The 27167-nt window shown below is 44.8% G+C and overlaps 2 protein-coding genes across 3 annotated transcripts; both read right to left on the reverse strand.

The window, feature by feature from the left end:
- Positions 1–1114: 1114 nt before the first annotated feature.
- On the reverse strand, positions 1115–4124 carry LOC129057780 (small ribosomal subunit protein uS19-like). Its single transcript, XM_054548445.2, is given in 3 exon segments — positions 1115–3553; positions 3555–3579; positions 3581–4124. Coding segments are annotated over 3 exon segments (393 nt in total). The 5' UTR covers positions 3856–4124; the 3' UTR covers positions 1115–3460.
- A 5568-nt stretch (positions 4125–9692) lies between these two features.
- METTL13 (methyltransferase 13, eEF1A N-terminus and K55) lies at positions 9693–26101 on the reverse strand. 2 transcript variants are annotated; one of them, XM_002809795.6, is made up of 8 exons: positions 25261–26101; positions 22875–23634; positions 21297–21496; positions 19443–19638; positions 16784–16948; positions 15165–15383; positions 12873–13004; positions 9693–10927 (listed from the first exon to the last, which is right to left on the reverse strand). In XM_002809795.6, the coding sequence occupies exons 1-8, from the start codon at positions 25411–25413 to the stop codon at positions 10653–10655; spliced, it is 2100 nt and encodes a 699-aa protein (XP_002809841.3). In that variant the 5' UTR covers positions 25414–26101; the 3' UTR covers positions 9693–10652. The 2 variants fall into 2 exon arrangements, with proteins under 2 accessions (XP_002809841.3, XP_009239218.3); XM_009240943.4 differs by lacking the exon at positions 25261–26101 and adding an exon at positions 24530–25254.
- Positions 26102–27167: the final 1066 nt, after the last annotated feature.

Genomic DNA, 27167 nt, shown 5'->3' on the forward strand with positions numbered 1-27167 from the left:
AGACAGTGTTTCACCATGTTGGCCAGGCTGGTCTCGAACTCCTGACCTCAAGTGATCTGCCTGCCTCAGCCTCCCAAATTGCTGGGATTACAGGCATGAGCCACCACGTCCAGCCTGAAACAATGGTTTTCAAGACACTGGACATCAGGCAATAAAAAACAATAATCCCTGAGAGAAGGGAAACAAGTGAGATGAGCCCTATGATTGAGACAAGTTCCTGCCTTGAGAGAGTTTCCAGGTCATGGCCCAGAGAGTGGAAACTGACATACAGCCTTAGTAGACTCCATGAGTTGTAAAGACACAGCTGAAAGTCCAGAGAGACCTACCAATCTCTGCCTTGAAAGAAAGAAAGAAAGAAAGAAAGAAAGAAAGAAAGAAAGAAAGAAAGAAAGAAAGAAAGAAAGAAAGAAAGAAAGAAAGAAAGAAAGAAAGAAAGAAAGAAAGAAAGAAAGAAAGAAAGAAAGAAAGAAAGAAAGAAAGAAAGAAAGAAAGAAAGAAAGAAAGAAAGAAAGAAAGAAAGAAAGAAAGAAAGAAAGAAAGAAAGAAAGAAGAAAGAAAGAAAGAAAGAAGAGAGAGAGAGAGGGAGGGAGAGAGAGAGAGAAAGAAAGAGAAAGAAGGGAAGGGAAGGGAAGGGGAGAAAGGAAGGGAAAGGAAGAGAAGGGGAGAAAGGAAAGAAAGAAAAAGAGAAAGAGGGAAGGAAGGAAGGAAGGAAAAAAGGAAGGGAGGGAGGGAGGGAAAGTAGTCAAGCAGAAAAGAGTATATACTATATGATTTCATTAATGTAAGATTCTAGAAAATGTAAACAAATTTGTAGTGACAGGAATCCGACCACTGGTTGTCTAAGGACAAGACTTGGGGTGGGAAAACTGGGATGAAGGAATTACAAGGAGCATAAGGTAACTTTGTGGAGTGATGGACATGTATATACATATCATATATATACTCATCATATATATATATATATATATATATATATATATATATTTTAGAGGCAGAGTCTCTCTGTCACCCAGGCTGGAGTGCAGTGGCACGATCATGGCTCACTGCAGCCTAAACTCCAGTGGCTCAAACGATCCTCCCACCTCAGCTTCCCAAGCAGCTGGGACTACAGGTATGTGCCACCATGCATGGCTAATCATTATCAGGATTGTGGTTATGGTTTCATGGGCATATACAAATGTGAAAACTTATTAAGTGGTATGATTTAAACATGTGCAGTTTGTTATATGTCAATCACACCTCAATAAAGCTGCTTTTAAAATTTCCTGATATTTCTACGGCACCTCTAACATAGTAAGTCCTTAATAAATGTTAGTTCTCTTTCTTTTAACAACTATGTTTTACAACTAGGAACTAATAGGATCATAATTCCTGACTAGGGAACTCTTTTTCTCACCAGAAAAGTGTAGGAACTATTTTTGAAAGGCTGAACTGTTTGGTCATCTTTGCTTTCGGTTTTACTTAAGGCTGGCAGCTCTCTGTATCAGCAACGCCCCCAAAGAGCCAGGCAAAGTGAGTGAGGTCAGCCTAGCTCTCCTTCTCTCCACCTTCACTCCTCAGAGCCATCACCTTGGCAACACAACCCAATTTGATGGCTTATCAAAACGCAAGGTTCTTGATGTTTGTACCCCCATTGCCCCAGCATAGTGTTTGGCGTGTGGCTAGAGCTTAACAAAGGATCAAAGAGAGAACGAGTGAAGGAAAAGGGTAAAGCTTCCATCCCTGTGCCTGTGTGCCTGCATGGTGACCTCCAGGTCTTCGTGTAGTGCAGGTCTCAGCTAAGTCTCAATAAAGGAAATTCTCTGCTCTGGCTGAGGCACCAGACCACTGCAGCTCTGGGTCTTGATAATACCCACGGCTTTCACACCAATGCCTTTCCACAACTACTTCACTTATTGGGTCTACTGAGCACTCTGCTAGGACATCACAACCATTCTTGGTCCATCGATCTTGATTGGATAGCAAAACAGATTACATTTTAACATCTTCATGTTGCTAGGTTTCTCAACTTTTGCATTCAAAGAGACAAGATGGTTATCATAGTGGCAAGCACTGAACTGGAAACCTAGAGACATGTAGCTAGTCCTGGCTCTGCCCTCTCATCAATGAATGACCTGGAATCAACCCAGTCTATACTTGTAACTCATTGGCCAGCCTTCCTTAACATAACTGTGCTATTCCAGGGGAGGCAAAATGTTTAAGAGTCACATCACCAGCCTTGGGCTGGGGGTAAGCCCTAGATCTGCCACGTGATAACTAGAAAATGGGTTGAGTGGTCTAGCCCATCCAGAGGGCCCTTTGTAGGAAATTTTTCTGTGGTCCATTTTTCAAATGGCCTGGGGCTTATTTATTCTCCTATAGGGAAGTAGACGCTGTGGTAGCCATGAGAAAATAGCTCTTCTGGTAAGGAGAGCACTAGGTATGCAAACATTCAGTCGGCGGTATCCCTGAAATTTAACTTGAAAATTGCACCTAAAGGCTTCTGCAAATTAATAGCATTCAATGGGGGCTCAGCCTTGTTTCTCTGCAAGACATGCTAATATAGGAGCCTTAAAAATTAATAAATTAATATAGTCTACATAACAGTCATACTTCCTAAGAAAAGCACCTGCCACACATTAATGAAGCTATCCTTTCATTTTTCTTCATTAAGTATAAGGCTTATGAACAAGGACTTTTATTACTTGTATTCATTACAGTACTCCTAGTGCAATAGAAAAGTGCCTGATACATAGTAGGCACTCCAACAAAAGTTTATTGAATAAAAGAATCATTTAATAAAGTCCTTATGAGTTGAATCTGTATGCAATGCTTTGTAGTATTAAATGTATTGTAACCTTCCTTAACCAAAATAACAGCAACTTCATTTCCCCTAACAACTTTCTTTAAATACCCTCACAATTTCCTTCTTCCTTCCTGGGTAGTCTATTAGCATCCTCAGAAGACTGGTAGAGATCCAAGCCTTACTTTTGAGAATAGAAGCTGGAAATAATGATTTCCAGCTTTTTTCAGAGTTATAGATTAAATCTCAACAGAACCCGGGTGGGCTATAGGACTTGTTGACCTGCTGAAGGGGCCCTGCAGAGTACTATACCATCTTGTAGGCATAGTACTGGTTCAGCTGAGATTTAATCTACAACTCTGAAATAACTATTTCCAGCTTTTATGAGAATAAACAGAGAAGATGGGCTATAGGACTTGTTGATGTGCTGAAGGGGCCCTGCAGAGTATTGTACCATCTTACCTAGAAAAATAAAAGATATCACTATATTGATTAGGTGTTTGTTTTATGCCTTCATTAAAGAACCAATCTTGTTTTGCCACTCTTGGTTTGTAGATAGAAACCAAGTTTCTTGGTTTCATAAATAGAATGAATCTGACTAATTCAAACCCTTAGCTCCACAAAATATTGCAATCATTCACATTTCCATGAGAAAAAAACATTTATTTATTTATTTATTTATTTAAGAAATGTGTGTGCCTTTATTGGCTGAGCAGAATCCTTGAGGGTGGTGAAGCGGGAAGAGTGGGTGGCTCTGATGCCTGGCCGGGCAGTGCTTCACGAGCTTGTAGGTGATCAAGGTAATGGCCAATCCTCTCGGGCTTGCCCTCCACTTGGTTGAAGGCCTTGCCATTGTAGACACCCACCATGCTACCCACCGTCTTGTCTCCCATCTCGGGCAGGATGATCATGTCCTGCAGGTGCGCATTCACCACCTCTGGCTTCTGCATAGGGAGTGCCCACTTCTTGCCCTTGCACAGGCGCTTCAGCAGTGAGTGCTGCTTCTGCCACAGGCCACGGTGCAGCTTCATTCGCTGCTCGCATGACAAGTCCAGCAGTGGGTCAAGGTGCATGCCACAAGAGGTGAACTTGCAGAAGGTCTGCTTCTTCTGCTTCGTTGCTTTTTCTGCTCCACTTCTGCCATCTTGACTTTTTTTTAAAACAACATGCCTCAAAGATCTCCAGTGAAAGAGAAAACCCAAACTGCCTCCCTTTTCAGTGATAAAAGATAATATCCTATGGCAGCTATTTCTAGGCCTGTTTATTATCAGAATTGCTTGAGAGTTTTAAAAATGCAGATTCCTTGGCTCTACCTCTGTCCTACTCCATCACTCCCCCACCCCACCCCACACACACACCCCCCCAAGATTCTGACACAGTAGATCTGGGATATGGTCCAGAATCAGTATATAGGAAATGGACCCCAGATGGTTTTGTTGTGCAACCGGATTTTGAAACCACTTTCTAAGCTGTGCTGCTATATAATAAAAAATGCCCAGAACTACTGACTACAAAACCAGGGACTCCTTTCCCCTTGTTCTAAAGAAGGGACTGTGTCTCCCAGCCTACCTGTCCTGCCAAATATGTAGGAGCTACAAACTCAAATGCCTGCAGGACCAGGCATGTAACATAAATGCAGGAAAGACACAGATGAGAGCAGTGGGGACTGTGGCAAACACCACCCATCCACAAGGCAAAGATACTTGCCAGTTCCAGCCAAGTACGAACATGGGCCTGTCATCACAGGAGCTTCTAAATTCTCAAAAGAATCCAGAAATTTTATAGATTTTGTATAAAACAATTTTCTAATTGATAGATTTTATTTAAAATGTCTGGTGAAGGCTAAACACATCTGGGGTAGCATGTGGCCCAGAGCCCATGCACTTTGGGAGGCCAAACTCCTCACACTACTGCCATCCACTCAAAGAGCAAGGAGCTAAGGTGTGGGCTAGTGTGAAGGTGGGAGGGGAATATATTCCAATTACCAAGTGACTGCTGATGTTTGCATTTCAGAGCTAAGCCAGCAGTCATTAATGAGACTGGCATTAATGGTTCTCTTGTTCTGTGGGGTGGCACAAAGCCCTTTTTGGCTATATATTCATTCGCCAAGCCTGCTGAAACAAATTACCACAAACTTGATGGCTTAAGACAACTGACATTTATTCTCTCACAACTGTAAAGGCCAGAAGTCTGCAAAGTGTCAGGAGGTGGGTCCCTCTGGAGGCTCTAAGGGAGAATCATTCCTTGCCTCTTTCCTAGCTTCTGGTAGCTGCTAGCAATCCTTGCTGTTCTTTGGCTTGCGGGGATGTCTCGCCAGTCTGCCTCTGTCTTCATATGTCCTTCTCCCCTGTCTCCCTTGTCTCATTTCCCCTTCCATTCTAAGTCCTTATCATTGGATTTAAGGTCCACTCCAATCCAATACAATCTCAGCTTGAGATTCTTAATTACATCTGCAATGGCCCTTTTTCCAAATAAGCTCACATTCATAGGTTCTGGGGTTTAAGACTTGGATATTTCTTTTTAGAGCCACTATTCAACCCACTACAGATAGGTTTGCATTAAAAAATCCATTATTTCAATCAAATTTTACTTCTACCAACATTTATCTACCAATTTAGATAAAAATGACTTACATCTTGGCAGAAAACTTGAAGACATACCAGCTCAGGCCCAGATGCATGTTGTTACATTTTTTTTCTTCTTATCTGCCGCGAGCTTCATGTCTTACTAGCATTATTCCATTGCTGTATTTCCTGCCATTACTTCTAAAATCAGGGATGTAGGGGTAAAAGGATCTCTGCCTTATACAGGCTTCCACCATTGGAGAAAACGGTGCTGTCTCCATGTGCATGGGCAGGAAAACAGGTGATGGTGGAAGAGCAGAGGGCATAGGGTACTAGGTGAAGCAAGAGAACAACAGATAACGTAGAAGTCTGTCTTCATTGACCAGAGAAAGACACAGGAAATATGGCTCAGGTGAAAGAGCCCCTGGAAGTGCCAGGTTCCCAAGAATTTTTTTACAGCCACCCAAGCACTTAAATGTGATTTCTAGTGCCATCTAGTGGGAAGCACAGGAACCAAGTGAGACGTGGGCTAGAAAAACAAAACCATGAGTCCAACCTTCAGTCACTTTAAGGGGGCAGTTTTTATTGAGGCTGGATTTGTCTGCCTAGCGAGAGGATCTAAGAAGACTCTAAGCAAACATCTGACCATCTTGTATGCTGCCCTTACACTTTATGCACAGGTGGTTGCTGAACTCATCCACGTGCTGTGTAATTTGTTCTCCCCAGCTAGTTGGTGAGCAGAAGCTGTCTTTCCTCTTTTTATCAACACAAGCACAGTGTCTGGCACAGAACACCCTCTCCAAAAAAATGCCAATTGGGTATATAAAAAAGAAAAATCCAACTTAATGGTTTTTATTATCGACCATTTAGCTGTTAACAAATCTGCAGGAACCAAATGGCAAGACAAGCCACAAGAGGGAAACTGCATGACTTATGGTTTACTAGACTTTGAGCTTTATTAAGCAGTCCTTAGGAGGTAAACTCAGGGCCCAATTATAGCAGGGAGTGAGGCTGCTGTGCCCCATGGAGGAAATCGTCCAATGCAACAAGCTGACTCCTCACACTACTGCCATACACTCAAAGGGCAAAGAGCTAAGGTGTGGGCTAATGTGAAGGTGGGAGGGGAGTATGTTCCAATTACCAAGTGACTGCTGATGTTTGCATTTCAGAGCCAAGTCAGCAGTCATTAATGAGACTAGCTGGCAATTCCTTCTTCCTTACCTTGTAACATATCCATCCACAGAACCTCCACTCCAGGGGTCCTCAATTTTGGCTGCAAAACAGCATCCATCACCTGGAAAGCTTTTTTAAAATTCTGATGCACAGGCTGCACCCCAGACCAATTAAATCAGAGTCTGTGGGGGTGGGGCCAGGCCTAGGCATTTTTTTAAAGCTTCCCAGATATATTCAATTTCTATGGCTGCTGTAAAGTTACTACAAATTTAGGGGCTTAAAACAACACAAATTCTTATCTTATAGTTCCGTATCAGGAGTCCAAAATGGGTCTCACTGAGCTACACTGAAGGTATTGGTAGAGTTGCACTCCCTGCTGGAAGCTCTAGGGAAGCTCTAGTTTTCTTACCTTCTCCAGCTTCTAGAGGCTGCCCATGTTCCTTAGCTAGTGGCCTATGGTCTTCAAAGCCAGCAATGACTGGTGAGTCTTCCTCACATTGCTTCACTCCTGACACTGACTCTTCTGCCTCCCTCTTCCACATTTTAAGACCCTTGAGATTACGTGGAGTCCACCCAGTGTCTGTATCTGATTACTCAAAATAATCTCCCTATTTTGAAGACAGCTCATTAGCAACACCAAATCCATTTGCTACATTAATTTCCCTTTGTTGTGTAGTGTAATGTAACATGCATAGGTTGCAAGGATTAGGACATGGACATCTTTGGGAGAACATTATTCTGCTTACCATATCCAATGACTCCAATGTGCAGCTGAGAATAACTGCTGGTTCTGCCAGGCACCGTGGCTCATATCTGTAATCCTAGCACTTTGGGAGGCCAAGGCAGGCAGATTGCTTGAGCCCAGGAGTTCGAGACCAGCCTGGACAACATGGTGAAACCCTGTCTCTACCAAAAACACAAAAATGAGCTGGGCATGGTGGTGTACACCTATAGTCCCAGCTACTCAGAAGGCTGAGGCAAGAGGAGTGCTTGAGCCTGGGAGGCAGAGGTGGCAGTGAGCCAAAATCAAGCCACTTCACTCTGTCTGGACAACAGAGTGAGACCCTGTCTCAAAAAAAAAAAGAATAACTACTGGTCTACCCAATCCATAAGAAGACAGACTTACAGAAGAGGCCCAGTTAGCAGGCAGCCATGACAGAAGACTGGAGGCACACACTGAAAAATTGGTGGGGGACAAGGGCAAAAAGGCAGAGAAGGGCAATAGGCAGCCTTACCAATTTTACATTGTCACAGAACTTGTTTAGGATGGGGGGGTGCAAGGGTGCAAACTGTCATGTGATTTATTCTCATTCAGTTCTCTGATAGTCCTGGGAAGCTAAATTGTACACTCTCCCAAGGATGATGGGGCCATCCTCACTCAGCTGTAGCCATTAAAGAAAATTGAGGTCATAGATAAGACTTTTCCAGACTTTTGTAACTCATTGCTATCAGCTTGCTCCTTGTTTTGTACTCAGAAGCTGGGTGCATGCCAGATTCTCAGGAATTCCGTAGGCTATCTCCCCTATAATCTGTCTCTATGCAAAATAGATTATAACTTGAAAATGTATACTGATTGGCCAACATTTTAATGTCAACACACACACACACACACACACACACACGAGATTTCTGGCTTCTCTTAAAAGACCTAGCTATGCTGAGACAGTGCTCCTGCAGGACACCTCAGCTGGGACAGCCGCTGCCTTTAGAGGGGATATTTATTCTCTGGTTTGCCACAGGTCTCATCCTAGCCTTTTTGTTTTATACCTGGCTCACTCACTCCACATATTTGTTACTTGCTTGGTCTGGTAGGCATTGAAACTTCTAACCCTCCCCCCTCCTCTAGAGTGCTCACCCCTAAAGTTAGGCAAAATTCCCATAAGGAACTATTTGCTTGTCATTAATGCAAAAATGAAAAGCTCTCCAGTGGAAAAGATGGGATTCAGGCCAATGGCTGTCTGTACACCCACAACTTTCCTCACAATCCAGCAAGCTCCAGAGGGGAGTCAGACTAGGGTTTGAGTAAGCAGGCTGCAGCCACCAAGTGTTCTGGTGAACACACTGGTCTCCGTTGGTACAAATTTCCCTTGTAGGAAATTAAGCCGAAAACTGCCTCACTTCTGTCCCTTGGTCTTTCTCCAGCCTTCAGTACATAACCAATTTCCTTCTTCTTTTATACTTAAGTCTTGATACTCATCACCCACCTCCAAATGTGGGAAGCGACATGTAAATCCGTGCCTCTGTAGACCATTCCCCCTAAGATGTAACTGAGACCTTACCATTCTGATAACGCCTAGAGCTTGGCCATGCCACCCAAATGTGCTGCTCCAAACTCTGCACAGCATGAGGGTGATCTGACCAAGGACAGGCAGACGAGCTCCTCTGACTCAGACCCTGGGCCTCTATAACCCATCCTGACACTGCACGAGCTCAGAGAAAAAAAAAAAAAAAAAAAAAGAGTGGCCAGGTGCAGCGGCTCATGCCTGTAATCTCAACACTTTGGGAGGCCAAGGCAGGTGGATGTCTCTACAAAAATGAGCCAGGTATGGTGGTACATGCTGTAGTCCCAGCTACCTGGAAGGCTGAGAGTTGGGAGGATCATCTGAGCCCAAAAGGTCAAGGCTGCAGTGAGCCGTGATAGTGCCAGTACACTCCAGCCTGGGTGGCAGAGAGACCTTGTCTCAAAAAAAAGGAAGAAAAAAGAAAGGACTTGCCAAGTAAGGTCCTCTGGGGTACACAGACCTGACATGAGGGATAATCTTCCCGTTATGGGGTTCCAGGGGAAGATCCCCTCCTAAAGAAAGAGAACCAAGTATTTCTAATGGATAAGATCTAAAAACACTTCTCTGCACGCCCTCCTCTCCTTAATGGACTGACACTATTTTCTAAGGATGACAACCTTACTGAAATAGTCTCTGACTTACAATTTTTCAAGTTTACAACGGGTTATCAGGGTATTAAATGCATTTTCTACTTATGATGGATTTATCAGGGTATAACCCCATCGTAGGCTGAAGAGCATCTGTATTCTTCACCTGAAAGGTCAGGGTCCATTTTTAAAGGGCCTGTGGAAAGATGAGCCAGGTGGTGAATGGTGACAATGCCTACTTTCCATGGCACTGCTCATTAAGTCAACCTTGGTATAATTAGGAAAGACAAAATTCAAGCCAGTCTTGGAATCATTGGTTTAATGGTTCTGAATAAATGGTTAAGATTGATGTTTCCAGCCAACTGAGATTTGGGTTTAGATATAGTTTGGGCTTAAGTATCCTTTACCTCAGATTAAATGAGACAGTGCATGTAAACCACTTAGAAGAATGCCTGGAACACATTAACTTTCATTACTAATGTTTTTGGTCATTCTTAAACATTTTCACTTCTGCCACCACTCTTTATGCAGAGTCTGGCACATAGCTGTCACTCAATGAATGTGAGTAAACAAACACTAGAGACTTTAGTCTGCCAAGTCTCTAACATGCAAAGCCATGGGGCCAGGTCCACACACTCCCTCCACTGAGAAAAAGATAAATGGCTTAGGCTACAGGGTTTGGGTCACCAAGGAAAGCTGTCAAATAATGAAGCGGGTGAGCAGATTCCTAAAAATTGGAACCATTTCAGCAGCAGTTTCATCCACAGGGAGACAGAGTAAATGCTCTCTCAAATCTGTCTCACATCTATAGAAACCTTACTCTATTTATAGTCTTTTGGCATCTTGCTCTGCTATCTCACTTGAGATCACTCCTATAGAACTAATAGAGGAGTAAATCAAAAGCAAACCAGTATAAGTAGAGATGCAATAAAATTTGGCTGTCTTGAGTTCTGAGGGGCTTGCACATACTTGTTAAGGCATACAGTGTGTGCTAGGGGCTTCAGCAGGGAACTCCACTCAAGGACATGGTGTAGGAAGCAAAGACAAACCAACCCAAGTGGTACTGAAGAGGACAAGATGGGAAGGACATTTTTATTTTCCCTAATCTTCAGGCAACCTCACCAAGCTGGAGGTCACATGTAGCTGAGTGTGAAACCAAGAAAAATATGAAGCTTCAAAAGTACTGTGCGTTGTATTTCTTCATTCTCTGGCAGGCTGGGAGTCCAAGGTCAGTCTAGGCAGGAGGGCTGCTTGGCCTAAGCAGTCACACAATTTTCACCGTCTTGAGCATATCTGACAAGACATATGTGTCATCCCAACCCCTCCCAGGCTTCCTCAGGGTTCGCTCCAAAGCCTGGGCTGTTTCTAGGAGCTCTGGTGTGGCAAGTTTTTGCTCAGGGTACAGCTGACAGAACAGGATCTCATTCACTTCACCCTCAATTCGCCGGACATATAGGAGGGGGAACACTGCCTTGAGCCCAGCCAGCACTGAGTCTTTTAGCCCCAAGTCTCGGCACACAAGGTTGAGAATAAAAACACCTATAGGGTAGGAAGAAAAGTCAGAATGACCTCACATCAGGAGACATATCAAAGACAAGGATCGGCTTTGAGGAAAATACCAATTCCTGTCCCAGGGAGACTGGTGGACTAAAACACACGGTGGTGATGAGTTTGCAGAGAATACACAGCATAGAAAGGAAGATGGAGAAAAGCATGGGGAGCGTGTGAGCCATAAACAAACTCCAGCCTTATTTCTTGCTCTTCTGTGCTGCTCACATGTTATTTTACCATTCTCCATGCCTCAGTTTCCCAAAGAATAGCTTTGAGAAAGAAGTGATTCCCAGCCGGGCACGGTGGCTCATGTCTATGATCCCATCACTTTGGGAGGCTGAGGCAGGCGGATCACTCGAAGTCAGGAGTTTGAGACCAGCCTGGCCAAAATGGTGAAACCCCGGCTCTACTAAAAATATAAAAATTAGCTGGGCATGGTGGTGGATGCCTGTAATCCCAGCTGCTAGGAAGGCTGAGGCAGGAGCTGCTAGTGGGGCTGAGGCAGGAGAATCTCTTGAACCCAGGAGGCAGAGGTTGCAGTGAGCCAAAATCCAGCCTGGGTGACAGAATGAGACTTTGTCTCAATCAATCAATAGAAAGTGATTCCCTACGAAAGTAGAATTTACCAACTCCACAGGGATATTATATTCTTGACATACACACCACAGAGTACTTATTAACCAGTGACAGGGCCAAGGTTATCTTGACTTCTTACAATTAAGATTCCAAATCAAGCCAGTTACCACAGTGCCTTACACCAAATCAAAACACCTAGAGGGTTGTTAACATAGGGATTAAAGGCTCCAGTTTTGAGGTGACAAGGCACTGATTTCGAGCCCCAACTGTTACCTTGCGTAACCTTGGCAAATCTTCAACCTCAGTTTCCTCATCCAAAAAATGGGCTGCTATGAAGATTAAATAACACACTGCCTAGTAGAGCACGTGTAGGAAGCATCATGTAGCAGCTAGCATCACCATGCTGGTGGGAGTGTGAACTGCTACAACCACTTTGTAAAACTGTGTGGTAGCATCTACAAAAGCCAAAAACATACCCATAACCTATGATCCAGCAATTACAACCCTGTGTATATACCCAAGAGATCTGAAAACATAATTCATCAAAAGGCATATACTAGAATGTTAATGGCAGCACCACTTATAATAGACCCACACAGGAAACAAACCAAATACGAACAGTAGAATGGATAAGCGAATTGTGTTGTTACATGATATAACACAGCAATAAAAATAAGCCATGTAAACACAACACTGTGAATGAGTCTCACAAACATCATGTTGAGTGAAAGAAAATGGACACTTAAAGAGTACATTCAGCCAAGTTCAGTGGCTCATGCCTGTAATCCCAGCACTTTGGGAGGCCAAGGTAAGAGGATCACTTGAGGCTAGGAGTTTGAGACCAGCCTGGGCAACATAGTGAGATCCTGTCTCTACAAAAAATAAAAATAAAAAAATTAGCCAGGCATGGTGGCATCCACCCGTAGTCCCAGCTACTCAGGTGACTGAGGTGGGAGGATTCCTTGAGACCAGGAGTTTGAGGCTACAGTGAGCCATGATCATGCCACTGCACTCCAGCCTGGGAAACAAAGCGAAACCCTGTCTCAAAAAAAAAAAAAAGGGAACATTCCAACATTCCATATGATTCCATTTATATAAAGAACAAGAACAGGCAAAATTAAGCTGGGCGGACAGATGTTAAGACAGTGATTACTCTTGCAAGGACAAGTTACTGAAAAGGGATAAGAGATACGACTTTCTGGCAAGCTGGAAATTTTCTGTGTCTAGTGCTAGTAAATGGGTGTATTAAATTTGGAAAAACTGATCGAGCTCGCACTTCTGTGCATTTTTCATTAAAAAGATAATTTTTTTTAATGGTCCCTTCCCTCCTCCCTCTCCCACCTTTTGTTCTCCATACCTGCAGGAGTCAAGATGCTTTTAACCTTCTGTAGAAAAGATTGCTCCACAAATGCTGGGGGCGGACAACTCATTCCCAGTGTTGGGTCCTTACTGTCAACATCAAACATGATGACATCGTAGCCAGGCCGTGCTGGGAAAAAGAAGGAAGCAAGTCCTTGTCTTTGCTGGATAAAATAATACCATTTACATTCCAACACTATACCTCCTCTTTACCAGCGGTGGGCACGGTGACTAAGTTAGAAGGATGACACGGAGGATGTGGTTTGCCTGTAAGGGCACTGACGTCATGGCCCAGAGGAGTCCTTGTCATCAGGGTTCAGAGTGTCCCACAGTAAAGATGGAACCTTCTTCCACATTTAAAAGCACCTTCCAAAGGCAAAAGCATTAATGGGGTCCACTTTAGCATGAATATTTCTCGGTTAAGAGTCTATCAACACCAGTGGCTTTTGACTGTGGCAGAACATTACAATCACCTTGGGAAGCTTCTAATGTGGACTACACTCCAACCAACAGAATAAAATATCCTGGGGGTAGGGGGCAGATGGGAGGAGAGATGGGAAGCCTCTGGTATTTTTCTTGAGCTTTCCTGGTAATTCTAAATACAGTCAGAGTTGAGAACCACCGATCTAGACAAAGCAGCTGACTAAGCCTTTAAGGGCTGACCCAGCAAATGGTAACTTTTAACTCTGAAAACAGCACATTTTGCCTCATAGGAGAAAATGTTCTGAAATTTCAGTTAGTGTTATCTTTGCAGTTCCATGAACAAGAGCTGACTCAAGAAAGAAATGATTTTGCTAAATGGGTGAGAAAGAACTGGTGAAGAATTGGATCTGCTCCTTACTATAATGTTAAATTGTTTTTATAAGGGGTAGGTCTGCAATGCCACTGACAGGCTTTTAGAAAATTTTGAGACTGTGGTTGTAATTATTCAATAATTAATAAGTATTTAATTAGGACTGCTGCATGCTTATCATTGTTCATAGCACAGATCTGATTTTGGTTTCTTACAAAGAGAACATGTTGGCTCATCAAAGTCCAAGGAAAACAATAGCCTGCATTTGCAGCCTTGAGCCCTCCTGTAATCTGAAACATTTTGGTGTTACAGAAGATGGGCAGAGCCATTGAAAACTAATCTATAGATAACAACAGCAGTAACATCGTGGATTAAGTACTTACCATGTGCATGGCACTGTCGTAAATACTTCACCATATTAGCTATCTGGGCTTGGGCACCTAAACTAACCCTAGCCTCAGAGAGGGAACCTATGAAACTGTTACAATTCAATTCAGTTTGCAATTAAAATTAAGATAGCATCTGTTCAATACTTTTCCCAGGCATCCTAGTTTGCCACACCCTTACTGGAAAATATTCTAATCTAGTGAGACCAGAGTATCTGTTATGGAATGAGCAGACCAGCAGTCCTGAACAGAACTGAACCAACCTAACTGCCTTCTCCCTGAAGGACTCGAGCTCCAGAAAGCACTAAACTCACCAGCAGCCTATCTGTATAATAAGCAGAGTTACTGTCCCTAGTATTTTGCAGAAAATTATATGCATATGGTTTTTGTCCTAAATCTGGGATGCAAATTACTAGAGCAAATGGAACTTTAATTCTAGTTGCAGAAGGCCTATCAAAATTCCCACAGAGTAGCATCTGCATCAAGGTTTCTCCACCTCAGCACCGTGGAAAATCTGGGCCAGATAATTCTGTCATCAGTGCCCGTCCTGAACATTGTAAGATGTTTACTAGCATCCTAGACCTTTACCGGTTAGATGTCAGTAGCAACATCCCCCACCCTGATTTGTGACAATGAAAAATTGTCTCCATACATTACCAAATGTCAGACTCTGAGGTTGTATACCACTGATCTTACATGAATACTGTTTTGCTCTATTTCTGGCTTTACCTCCAGTTGAAATATTTACAAGAAACACCTCCCAACACACATTCCACCTTTTCTTCTCTGTTTCTTTGCCCAGTTAGACTTCAGGTTTCTTAAGATGGTGAGGAAATGACAAGGTTACAGGTCAGAAAAAAGCCCACTGGTCTGTTAGCACCATAAGGGCAGGAATGGCCTGTTTTACTTATTGCTATACATTCACACCTAACACAGTGCTAAGCATATAGCTGGTACTCTAGTGAATAAGTATATCAACAAATGAACAGGCTGAAGACTGGAACGATACTCATGCCACTCTCTTAGAGATAAACTGTAGAGGCCCTTGCGGGCCTGACAATGTTGGATCAATCATCCCTCAACACCCCTTCAAATGCTCCAAGAACAGTACCTTCTCCTCCTCCTGCCAGGCTGGTGATATAGTCCAGGCCATCTGCAATGTGGACCTTCATTCGGTCACTCTGGGAGAAGCCAAACCACTGGGTGGCCACTTCCAACATGGAGGGGTCGATCTCCACAGCATCAATGCAAGACTTTGGAAAATGATCGTGGACAAAGAGGGGGAGGCTGCCCCCGCCCAGGCCTACCACCAACAATGCCAGTGGGATCTCTGTAAGAAAAGAATAGAGCATCACATTGCCACCTGTTCACTGGAAAATTCTGTACCAGCCTCAGGGAAGGCAAAAGGGAAAGTCAGCTCACTGTCTCCACTCAGGGGATACAAGATTTAGAGGTCTCCCTGTCTCATTTCAGAAATCTAGGAGTCAATTTGACATCTGATAACTCAATCCTGGATTCGTGATGACTAAATCCAGAAGATGAACTAGTGTGTTATTATTATTGTCTCTTAAAGATCTCAAAGTGGCCAGGGGCAGTGGCTCACACCTGTAATCCCAGCACTTTGGGAGACCAAGGTGGGCAGATTACTTGAGCTCAGGAGTTCGAGACCAGCCTGGGCACCATGGCGAAATCCTGTCTATAGAAAGTAGAAAAATTAACTGGGCATGGTGACACACACCTGTGGTACCAGCTACACGGTAAGCTGAAGTGGGAGCCTGAGGAGGTCAAGGCTGCAGTAAGCTGCGATCATACCACTGCACTCCAGCCTGGGCAAGAGTGAATCCCCGTCTCAAAAAAAAGACTTAATCACTATAAGAATTATTAGACCCTCTCTAGGAAAGGGAAGAAGAGTGGCTAAGCAATCTTGCTCATGATTACAAGGCAGCAGAGGTGCAATGCCCCTTGTCCTTAACTCAAAAGGCCACACTGTCTTCTCAGACACCCTCACCAAGTAAGGGTAAGCCATTCAAGTTCCACGAATCACAGGAAAACAAAGGCCCAACTCCTACTCCTAAGCACAGAGCACAGTCACCACAGGGGGATCAAAGGAAGACAACAAAAGTCACCCGAAGGAGACAGACCCTGAGAATTAAATCTAAGAACTGAGATTCTAGTGACATACATCAACACTAAGATAGGACAAAAGTATAGGGTATTCCAAGAAGGCACATTCAGGGACTTCAGGTGAAAACAGTTATAATCACAGACAGAAACATGAACATTTTTACTAATGCAGTCAGATCCAAACCTGCTATTAGCGATAAGGCTATGACTGCATTAACTATAATATGAATCTTTTCAGAAAGTAGAAATTCAAGATAGAATTGCATCTTTTGTTCAAATAATGCATTACAGAAAAGCTGAACAATTAAAATCTGTGTATTTTTACATATCTCATTGAATACATGATATACCTTAATTTTAAAAAGAAATGAACAGAAAAAACACCACTTAGACTCTAACATATTTCAATACAATTTCAATATAACAGGTTGAGTTTGAGGCAACAGTTAATTAGAATGCTCATTAACTTATAACATGGTTGAGATGAAGAAAGATACATTGTCAGCTTGTAATTGCTGTTCTTCAACTACAATGCAAGTGACAGCAATTGTTTAGGTCTGTAATCTTTATGCTCCCTTCGGTGGAAGGCAGTGGCATCTCTCTCACCTAGTAGTAGCTCTGGGTTTCTCAGCAGGGCAAGGCCAGCGATCATGGCTTTGTGGTGTTCACAACACAGGTAACTCTTATCAATGGACTGCCCCGGGGCTGCAGGGAGGTCCTCCGCATCAGCAGGCCGCTGCTTCTTCCTGTCCTTTTTCCGCTTCTTCTGGGCTAAACAAGAGATATGAAGTCCTATGCTTAGTACACTAGTCCTCAGGAAGCAAGGGTTACCGGCAGCAATGTGCTCCAGATGGCCTGAACACTCAAAAGACCCAATCGTTAAAATTCTGCAAACTGGTTGACATCATGTTGATAGCTTGAAACTGGCCGTAGTGAAATCATTTGGATGTTTGTCCCCTACAAGTCTCATGTTGAAATGTGATCCCCAATGTCGGAGCCACCATGCTGGTCACGGGGGCAGATCCCTCATGAATGGCTGGGTGCCTTCCCCATGGTATTGAGTGAGTTCTCACTCTAGAGCTGTTGTTGAAAAAAGCCTGGCATCTCTCTTGCTCCCTCTCTTGCTATGTGATGTACCTGCTCTCCCTTCACCTTCTGTGATAATTGTAAGCTTCCTGAAGCCTCACCAGAAGCAGAAGTTGGTACCATGCTTCTTGTACAGTCTGCAGAACCATAAGCCAAAATAAACTTCTTTTCTTTATAAATTACCCAGTCTCAGGTATTCCTTCATAAGCAACGTAAAACAAACAAATACAGTGGTGGTATTTATACTAGAGAACTGATAAACACTATAAATCAGGATGTGCCCCACCCCCACCCCGCCCCACAAAGAGATAGTCGTTAAACATTTAACATATACAATGGATACAAGGAAGCTGGAAAAGGAAATGGCAAATGCACACTCAAAAACCTGGGAAAACTCAACTGAGGAGCCCTGGTACCTCCCCTCTAAGAAATGTAAGGCCATTAACAGGAGAAAAGATTACTCATAAAGTCTTTTAAAGAAAGGTAAAGTTACTAATCACCCCGCTATGTGCCAATTACTATATGGTAACTTTTTTTTTTTAGCTCTTCTAACAACCTTATCATTCCAACTCTTGGCACATGAACACAATGAGCCACTGAAGTGTTAAGTAAATAGGGAATCAGCAGATGGTAGAGATAGGAGTCGATCCTCGGACTGCCTGTCTCCATCACCTATCATCTTTCTGCTATGCCACACAGGTAGCACTACAAACCTCTGCTGAAGAAGGAAATCACAAGTATTCAAAAAAGGAAATAAATCCTAAATAGCCACTCCACTTTCCCTCTCATCACTCCCTTCACTGCTCCAGGGTATCATACTAAACAGACGGCTGTGTCTTCATAGGGATCAGCTGCATTCCCCAGCAGTAAAAGGTGTTGATGAGTGGAGTCGGGGTGCTTTTCAGATATATTAAATCACTTTTTAATATGCTCTCCTTCTTGCTCACCAATACTCCCATGAGGGAGAACGTTCTTTCCATGAGAACAAAGTGCTACCAAGAAGTCAAGGAACATGACAATGGTGAAAAAACCTGAAAGCCAAACTGAAAGGAGCAAAATGTTCTTTTAAGCAATTTTACTGAGATTTTAGTGGGATGAAACTGGACCAACCTGCAGCCAGAGTGACCAAACAATAGGGCAGAAACCCAACAATCTTGGGTGCTCTTGGCCAGGGAAAACCCCTAAAGAAAAATACCATTTCGCTGGGTAACTTGATTCTAGGCTCAAAGCCAGTCTATCACCTTAAGCGTCTGAATTCTCTGTCTCCACAGATGGCCTTGCTATGAGGGCAGGCCAGTCAGGCAAAGGGAACAACTGGGAATCAGGAGAGCCATTTCAGCTTCCATCCTTGAATCTCTGCGCCTCGGACAGGGAAGATGCACTGGAGACGGAGAGGTGAGGGGCATTCACTTTTCACTGTCTATATTTGACTTCTGAAGTGATTTCAATGAGCAAGTATCACTTTTAAAATACAAACTAACACAGGTAAAACAAACTATTGATTCCTCATCAGGAGGACCACTTAAAGGGATCCTAGAAGAGATGGTTTAGATCTACACTGTCCAATACTAGCCACTAGCCCCCTGTGGCTGTTGAAATATAAATGTAAATTAATTAGAATTAAAGAAAATTAAAATTCAGTTCCTCAGTTACACTAGCCACATTCCAAACGCTCAGCACTACATATGGCTAGTCGCAACCACATTGGAAACTCAGGGACTAAACATCTCCTTTCATCACAGGCAGTTTTACTGAACAGTGCTATACTAGATGGCCTCTAAGTCACCCGCCAATCCAAAACCCTCTGAAACAGGTGAGTCACACTATGGAGGGCACGGCTCACCTGCAACTTCCATGGTTCTGGCTCACCTCACAGAGGCCTATTGAAACAATACACAGATGTACATGGAGCACCTGCAAAACAGATGCCTTTAAACTGAAGACATTAATGTGATTATCACATGTATTTGGTTTCACTACCCACCCGCCTTATCACTTCAGAGCCAGGTTCTGGTCAAGAACAGAATGTACTCTGCTTATAGCTACTCACACCCTAAGAGTCCAGATGGTTAAGAACTCACAGACACCCAGGTCCAGCCTACATCTCAGCCAAGCTCCCAGGAAATCTAGTCCATGCCACAGCCACTTAGGTCCCACCACCGTGCCTATGACACCTCACCTTTGTGAGACACATCCTTCAGCAACCTGGCTTCAGACTGCACCACATTCCTGTTGCTGAGGAAGATCAGTCGACGGAAGTACCGCTTGTCATCCCCTTGCACGTCCTCGATGACATAGTCACCGCTCAAGGGGCTGCAGTCTTGGTGCTGAATGGTCCGGACCCCAATGTCCCCACCCACAGACAGAAAGGGCACCTGAAGGTACAACCAGAGATGTGGTCAAAACAGCAGCTCATTTAAGAAATAAGAGAAATTATAACCCCTTCCCTTTTGTGTGTATATATCCCCATACCACGGTTCTAGACAACAACTACTCCACAGATTTGCCATTCTATTAAAGTACTTTTCTGGAGCCTTTGAACTGATCTCAAAGGTTTAATTCATCTTTTGAAAATCAACTGAACACATAAAGATCTCCCAAACAACTAGTGAGATGCAGCTGATTCTCCCCAAGTTCTTTTAGGGGTTTTTCTCATCAGTAACCCCTAAAAGAACTCTCAATAGTCCAGGATAACAAAAGCTAGAGGGAACCCTCAGGAAGGGGCTGTGATTATGAGAAGGAATCTACACAAGAATAAAGATAACAAAATCCATGGAAGAAACAACCACTCCAAATCTAGAGAAATTTTCCTTTCCCCTAACTATTCTCATCTATTTTTCCCCCAGTTTTCTGAACCTTAGGAGAAAAATATGCTTTCTCCCTAAACTTTCCCACTCCTTCCCCCTATCTTTATTTCTTTTTTTAAAGACCTATAAGACTATTTAATAATCACCAGTATCTCCTGACCCTGCAGACTCAGGCACTGGTGAGAGGTCACAAATGAAGCTCCCCAGAGGATCTGGGCTTCCTTGAAATAGGGGTCACCAACCCCAAAGTTGGCCAGGAAGAATCAAAGATACATCTGTAAACACGAGTCAGCCTAGTGGGCAAAACCACAGGCCAGGAACCCAGGAGCCTGGGTTCTTTTTTTTCAGATCTGTTACTATTTGCACCAAGCCTCTAGATACCTTTGCTTTCCCACCTATCAAGAAGGATCAAAGCTTGGGCAACGTACGGAGACCCTGTCTCTACAAAAAATGTAAAAAAAAAAAAAACTAGCCAGGTATGGTGGCTTGCACCTATAGTCCCAGCTACTACCAAAGGCTGAGGTGGGAAGATGGTTTGAACCCAGGAGGTTGAGGCTGAGGCTGCAGTGAGCCATGATCACACCACTGAATTCCAGTCCAGCCTGGGCAACAGAGCAAGACCCTATCTCAAAAAAGAAAAAAAAGGATCAACTCCTCATCATGAAGTTCTTGCAGTAAAATCACTTGTTCGTTACCCGTGGTGACCAGGATAGCACAAGACAGTTGGTGTTAACTGATAATACCATATCACCACTTAGGCAAAAACCTTCAGTTTCCTTCCCAGTAAAACACCTGACCAGCAATCCGAATACCTGGATAACTGTGCTGAGCTGTTTCGGCCCTCTCCCATTTATACCCTCAGATAATGAAGAATTCTAAGAAGCAAAATGACCAAGAAAGTCCAGTGTGGAAGAAGAAACCCACAGTCAGAGCAACTCAAATTAGGAAGAACTGGAGCCCGCAATGAGTAGAGCATTTCCATCCTGCCATGTCTATGGAGTCTGAGAGGCTCCCCCAGACACAGACGCTACTGTGCTCACTTTCCTCTCATTGCCTGGGGCAAAGGACAGTGTTTCCCTGCCATTTAACCCTTAGCTGCTGATACGCCTCCAGGATTAGATGAGAGTCACAGACTCTAGTCCTAGCTCCTGCCAAGGCTCCCTCTGCCTCCCTGGCTGCTAACATGACTTCAGAGACCCATGAGAGCCGTATGAAAGCTTTGTTACCTGCTGCTGGGTGGGCATCCCAGCTGGGGCCAGCTCCATGACTCTAGCTGACAGCTCAGCTTGGATGTGGTCCATGCTTTCATACTGCTGACCTCGGTGAAGGGCCACTGTAATCAACCTCCTGAAGCCAGCACTGGCCGCCAGCTGTTTCCGGCCCTCATCCATGCCAAAGAGCCACTCAGTCTCCCGGCCCTGGGGGACTAGAAAAAAGAACTTGGTTACAGGGAGTCCTGGAAAGTGTTCAAGCCCACAACCAATATGGCCCAAATGGCTGGGAGCCAGTCCCTGTCTAAGACCAGCATCTTCCCCAACTGTGACCCACTGAGGAGCTAACAATTCTCTAGTTCACAACACCTAGGGCAAAGCAACCCATCAGACATGAGGCAGGACCAAGGGTGAAGAAGAAGTGTGGGCATGTCTGTAGGGGAAGGAGGCAGGCACCTACCACAAGAAAAACAGCAGTAATGCCAACACAAATAAGCCATGCCAGGCATGACTCCAAGCTCTTGACAAATATATATTAATGGAATCCTCCAACAGTCCAAGATGCAGGTAGTAATATTATTCCCATTTTTACATATGAGGAAACTGAGAAACAGAAGTTACACTATTTGCCCAACTTCGCACAATAAGTAAATGGTGAAGCTGGGACTCAAACCCAGGCAGTCTAGCCCCAGACTCTACCCATGCTTGTATTCACTGCACTATTTATTTCCACACATGGACAGACAGAATTATAGAATACTTGAAAAACTGGCTCAGTCACCAGGAAACAAATTACCGTAACACCAAGACCATAAACACTTTGCATTTGTCTACAATGTTCTACTTTTGAAAGCATTTCCTCCTACTATCTTTTTTATCCTTATTAAGATAAATCTGATAGAACTTAGTGCTTTCAGTAATAATGGCTAACATTTACACAGCACTTCCAAGGCCAGGTACCATTTCTAAGAGCTTTTATACTTCTCACAACTACACCAGAGTTACAATCCCATCAAGGCAGAGAAAGAAAAGTAACCTATCTAATGTCACACCATCAGGAAATGACTGAGCCAAAACTGAAACCCAAACAGTCTGGTTCCAGAGCTCACTTTTTTAGCTGCTACCCTATGCTGCCTCTCTAAATTTTGCAGAGAAGCACAGCAACTTCCCCAGGTCCTGCAGCTCACAGGCTACAGCTGGGACTAGAACCTATGTCTTAGACTTGCTAGTCCAGCATGACTTCCATTACTCCATGCTACAAAGTAACTAGCATCTCTATATCATATGTGACCTCCTAAATTTATCACTATTCTCTCTCTTCCCTACCAACCCCATTCTCACACTTCATCAAGCCTTTGCAATGGCAGATGAAAAGGAATAGGTCTCAACTCGAAGTAGGTTGCTAGAGAGCTATTACTCTCCTTTCATCATGCCTTGGGTAGTCTAATCCTCTGGAAGTACAAACCCCTGCAAGATAAAAACAGTCCAGAATCCCACCAAAACCCCAGCCCAGCCTCAGCCCCAGCCCCAGCCCAAGCCCCAGCCCCTGTAAGCCAGCCCCTCCAGGGAAGAGAGGGAGCAATCCCAACTCACTGATGAAAATCGCAAAATGATTGTCCCGCGATGGTTTCACAGTGGGGCTGTCCACCACGTGGAGGGTGTAGCGTGGCTCCCCCGTGTCCCCATCGCACAAGTCCAGAGACACACTCCCCAGCCTGGCCTTGCGGCGCAGCTGGCTGCACAGCCAGGCATACTGCTGCCGCTCCTGCACCGCCTCGGCCAGCCGCTCAGCACTCTCCAGCCGCACAGGCTTGCCCTGCTCCTGAGCACACAGCTCAAAGATCTGAAGGGCAGAGCCAGGGACCGGCCTGAACTTGGTCATGATGAAGGCAAAGACAGGCAAGGAGAACTGAGGCTCTGCTTCCAACACCTGGTCCTGGCTGTTGGCCACTTGGTGCACCCTCACCATCCACCCCTCCCGGGAGAAGTGGCCCACTGCTTTCTTCAGGATGTGAGCCTGAGCCAGGGAGATGCAGAGATAGCGACCGCCCACCTGCAGGACACGGCCAACCTCAGCCAGCATCCTGTCCACCTGTTGCAAGGTCTTCTCTTCCTCATCTGTCAGGACAGCATCCAGGGTGCCCTTGTCCAACACCACCTGGAACGAGGCATCAGGAAACTCCATCTGCGTCATGTCCATCTTCAAGAAGCTCATCTGGGGCCGTCGGGTGGCATTACATTCCTTCATTTGCTTGATGACAACCTCACTGATGTCGATGTTCACTATATCCCGATAGCCCACATCATACAGTTGCTCACTCAGTTCTGAGTTGCCACACCCAATCACCAGCACCTGGAGAAAAAATTCACAGACAAGAGGGAGGTAATCAAAGCAAAGGACTGTACTTCAGGTACTTCAAGGAATCAAGTCTCACCTTGGCTGAGTCCCATTTTCAGAAGGTGGAGATGCTACTGCCAGAGAAAGAGCAACATTGTAGAGTTGATTCTAGACTCTATCGTGAAACATCACATATACTTGCTAGTGAAAACCACATTCAGCTACAATACACGTTATATGAGAATGGGCTTTGTGTTGCAGAAACAAATTAATCATAATTGTTCTTTTCTCTAAAACATGCACTTATTACTCAGGAATTAATAGGAAGTCAGAGAATCCAAATATAGAGTTACAGTTGAAATCCTAGGCCAGGAAAAACCCTGTTTCCTCAATCTACTCACGCCTTTGGCTCCATTAGACAATAAAGTACACTTTGTGAGGATTCAAATCTTACTTCCATCACAGATTCCATCTCATGATATTCAGCTATCTTCTGAAGCCAAACTTAAAACTCAGATTGTTGTCTCCCTCTCCAGGGAGCAATCTCCCATTCAAACTTAGAAATTCTGATATTGCCATCTTTGGAAAAGCATGGTACAAAGAGATGTGCATATGCTCTGGAGCCAGACAGGCCTGAGTTTAAGTCCCTACATGACTACTTGGGCATGATCTTGGGCAAAAAAAAAAAAAAAAAGTGGCTCTCGGGGCCTCAGTTTCTTCATCTGTAAAATGTATGCATGGCCACTCACCTGAGTTTATGATGAGAATTCAAAGACTGCACATGCACATACACAGCACTCAACATAAGGCTTGGCACATAAAGCTTCCCCACAAATGTTAGTTTTCTACCTTTTCTCCTTCCCTACCTCCAGTACAATCTCACCTATACCAAACCCATTATTTTACTTACCACGTTTCACTTCTGGAACATGTGCAGGGTTTAATGTCTTAATGCTTTTATAGCTTAAGGACTGAGCACAGTGCCTGAAACTTGGGGCACACTCAACAACTATTGGAAAAACAAATTCATACACAAAGTCACACCTGCTGCAGGTTGCACAGGAATGCACAGTGACAGAAGAACATACTTTCAAGATGGGAAGTCACTCTTCAAGTAGGGTTATTAATCCAAGAATGAGCTGGGGTGGGAGGTCTATTATCTGAAAACCTTTAAAAAAAATTTTTTTTTTTTTTGAGACAGGGTCTCACTCAGTCACCCAGGCTGGAGTGCAGTGGCGTGATCATGGCTCACTGCAGCCTCGACCTCCTGGGCTCAAGCGATCCTCCCGCCTAAGCCTCCCGCGTAGCTGGAAATACAGATGCGCGCCACCACGCCCGGCTAATTTTTTCATTTTTTGTAGAGACGAGGTCTCATGTTCCCCAGGCTGGTCTTTAACTCCTGGGCTCAAGCGATCCTCCCACCTCGGTCTCCCAAAGTGTTGGGATTACAGGTGTGAGCCACCGCGCCCGGCCTAAAAGAATATTTTAGTTTGTCTTTTAGCAGGAACAATGCAGGAAATGCTGAAATATGCGTCCAACTAGGGTCCTCCCGCCTGTCACTGTCCACCAAGTGCAAGATTCCTGTTACCAGTTCCCACCTTCCGGAGCACGTACGAAGGGCTGCCAAGCCGCGCTCCTCACCTTTTCCCTGGGCTTGATATATTTGTGTAGCACCCCGCACAGTTCCAGGTAGGTTCCATACCACTCGAAAGCTTTCTTTCCTCGCTGCTGGAAGAACTTCTCCCAATAGTCAACGGAGCCAAACTCCTTGGAACTTTTAGGTAAGAGGTTCATGTTCCTACTGCCGGAGCTGCGTTTTCAAGACCCCCCTACTCCCTGTGAGGTACCATCTGAGGAGCTTGCCCACCACACGCAGGCTCCGGGACACTGCAGTGGGAATTCTTTCCACGGAAAAACAGCCACATTGATTTGTTCCCCTACTCCAAATCCCAGGAATGACCCTTACACGACAAACGCACGCACGGGCCACTGAATCTCACACACGCTAACCCCCTCCTCCGCGCCTGCGGTCCCTTCCCCAAGTGAAGAGCCCCTCACGCATTTCCCGAGCTAGATTTCCGAGCCCAGCAACCATATCCGGGTGCGAGACCTCGGGATTCGTCGGCCGGCCCAGCCCACCCCGGCTAGTCATTGGTCGCTGCTTTGCGTTTCTATCACCTCATTGGCTGCGACGTGCTCGCCTTTCTCCGGAGGCTCCGTCGCAGGCACCTAAAAGCTTTTTTGACCTGAGGCCGGCCGACCATTCACGGGACGGGGCGGGACGGCGGGCCGCAGTTGTCGCGGAAGAGGCCGGGCCTCTGTGAGAACTAGGTCACGTCCGGGTGCCGAGTGAGCGCGGCTGCGCTGTGGTTGGGCCCTCCCTCCAGGCGGGGCGGAAAGCGCGCTTGCTTCCTGGGCTCGGCGGCCGCTTCGTCTTGGAGCCGGCTTAATCACTGACTCCCATCGTGCGCCACACAGGGGCGGAGCGCGGCAGGCGGGCGCGTACTGGTAGAGGAGGACGAAAAGAAAAACCTATACAGATAGGAGAGAAGTGAGGCAGGAAATGAGTAAAGCCAGTCCGTCGTAAAAACGCTGCACATTCTAACCCTGTCAGCTTCTGCGCACCACCCCCCCCCGCCTTATTTTGCCACCTCTGCACCAAAATATAGGTTTCTGCTATCAAAAGTGTAATAACGTGAAAATTCAGGAGTAAATAGTAACAACTAGACATTCAGAGGTGCCTCCTCTCCCTCTTCCTTCTCTCCTCAAAGCACAACATGTAAAACTCTAGCCTTTCATTTTGATAATTGTCCTCCTTGTGTTATTCTGACGTTATCTATAACTGCTTATTTTATGTGTTTGATAAACATACTATACTTTCACATGCTCATGCTAATACCCTGAGGAAGCTTCTGTGAAGGGCACTTTTTTTTCAGATAGGGTCTCTCTCTGTCGCCCAGACTGGAGTGCAGTGGTGCAGTCATGGCTCACTGCAGTCTCCACCTCCCAGGGGTCAGGGGATCCTCCCACCTCAGCCTCCCAAGTAGCACGCCACTACCGCTGGCTAATTTTTTTTTTTTTTTTTTTTTTTCTTTAGTAGAAATGAGGTTTCGCCATGTTGTCCGGGCTGGTCTCAAACTCCTGAGCTCAAGTGATCATCTCGCCTCACCCTACCAAAGTGCTGGGATGACTGGTGTAAGCCACGATGCCGGCAGGCACTATTTGAAAATGACCAAATATGTGTATCACTGGGCCTTTCATACCATGATAAATTGCAGGAGGAAGATACAGATTGAGGAGAGCAGATAGGCTTGGAATTGAGCATGTGTGCTGTGGGCTGTTACATACTACACTAGCACAGGTAGATAGCCAGGTAGACTGTTAATAGTTAACTAGGTTAGATTGGACTTAAACATCGGTTTAAAAAAGTGATTCTCAAACTGGCATGCGTCAGAATCACCTGGAGGACTTGTTAAAACAAAGAATTCCCCCAGTCCCACCCCTGTTCTAAGTCATTAGTTCAGTGGTGAGGCCCAAGGATTTGTGTT

The sequence above is a fragment of the Pongo abelii genome, chromosome 1 (genome assembly GCF_028885655.2).
Source record: "Pongo abelii isolate AG06213 chromosome 1, NHGRI_mPonAbe1-v2.0_pri, whole genome shotgun sequence".
In the NCBI taxonomy this organism is placed as follows: Eukaryota; Metazoa; Chordata; class Mammalia; order Primates; family Hominidae; genus Pongo; species Pongo abelii.

Excerpts from the sequence above, each read along its gene's own strand:
- METTL13 (XM_002809795.6), bottom strand. The coding sequence starts at position 25,413 with ATGAACCTCTTACCTAAAAGTTCCAAGGAGTTTGGCTCCGTTGACTAT. Across the intron at positions 21,497-22,874 it reads TCATTTTGCGATTTTCATCA|TCCCCCAGGGCCGGGAGACT; the intron begins GTGAGTTGGGAT and ends TCTTTTTTCTAG. Across the intron at positions 10,928-12,872 it reads AAGCATCTTGACTCCTGCAG|GTGTTTTTATTCTCAACCTT; the intron begins GTATGGAGAACA and ends CCTACCCTATAG.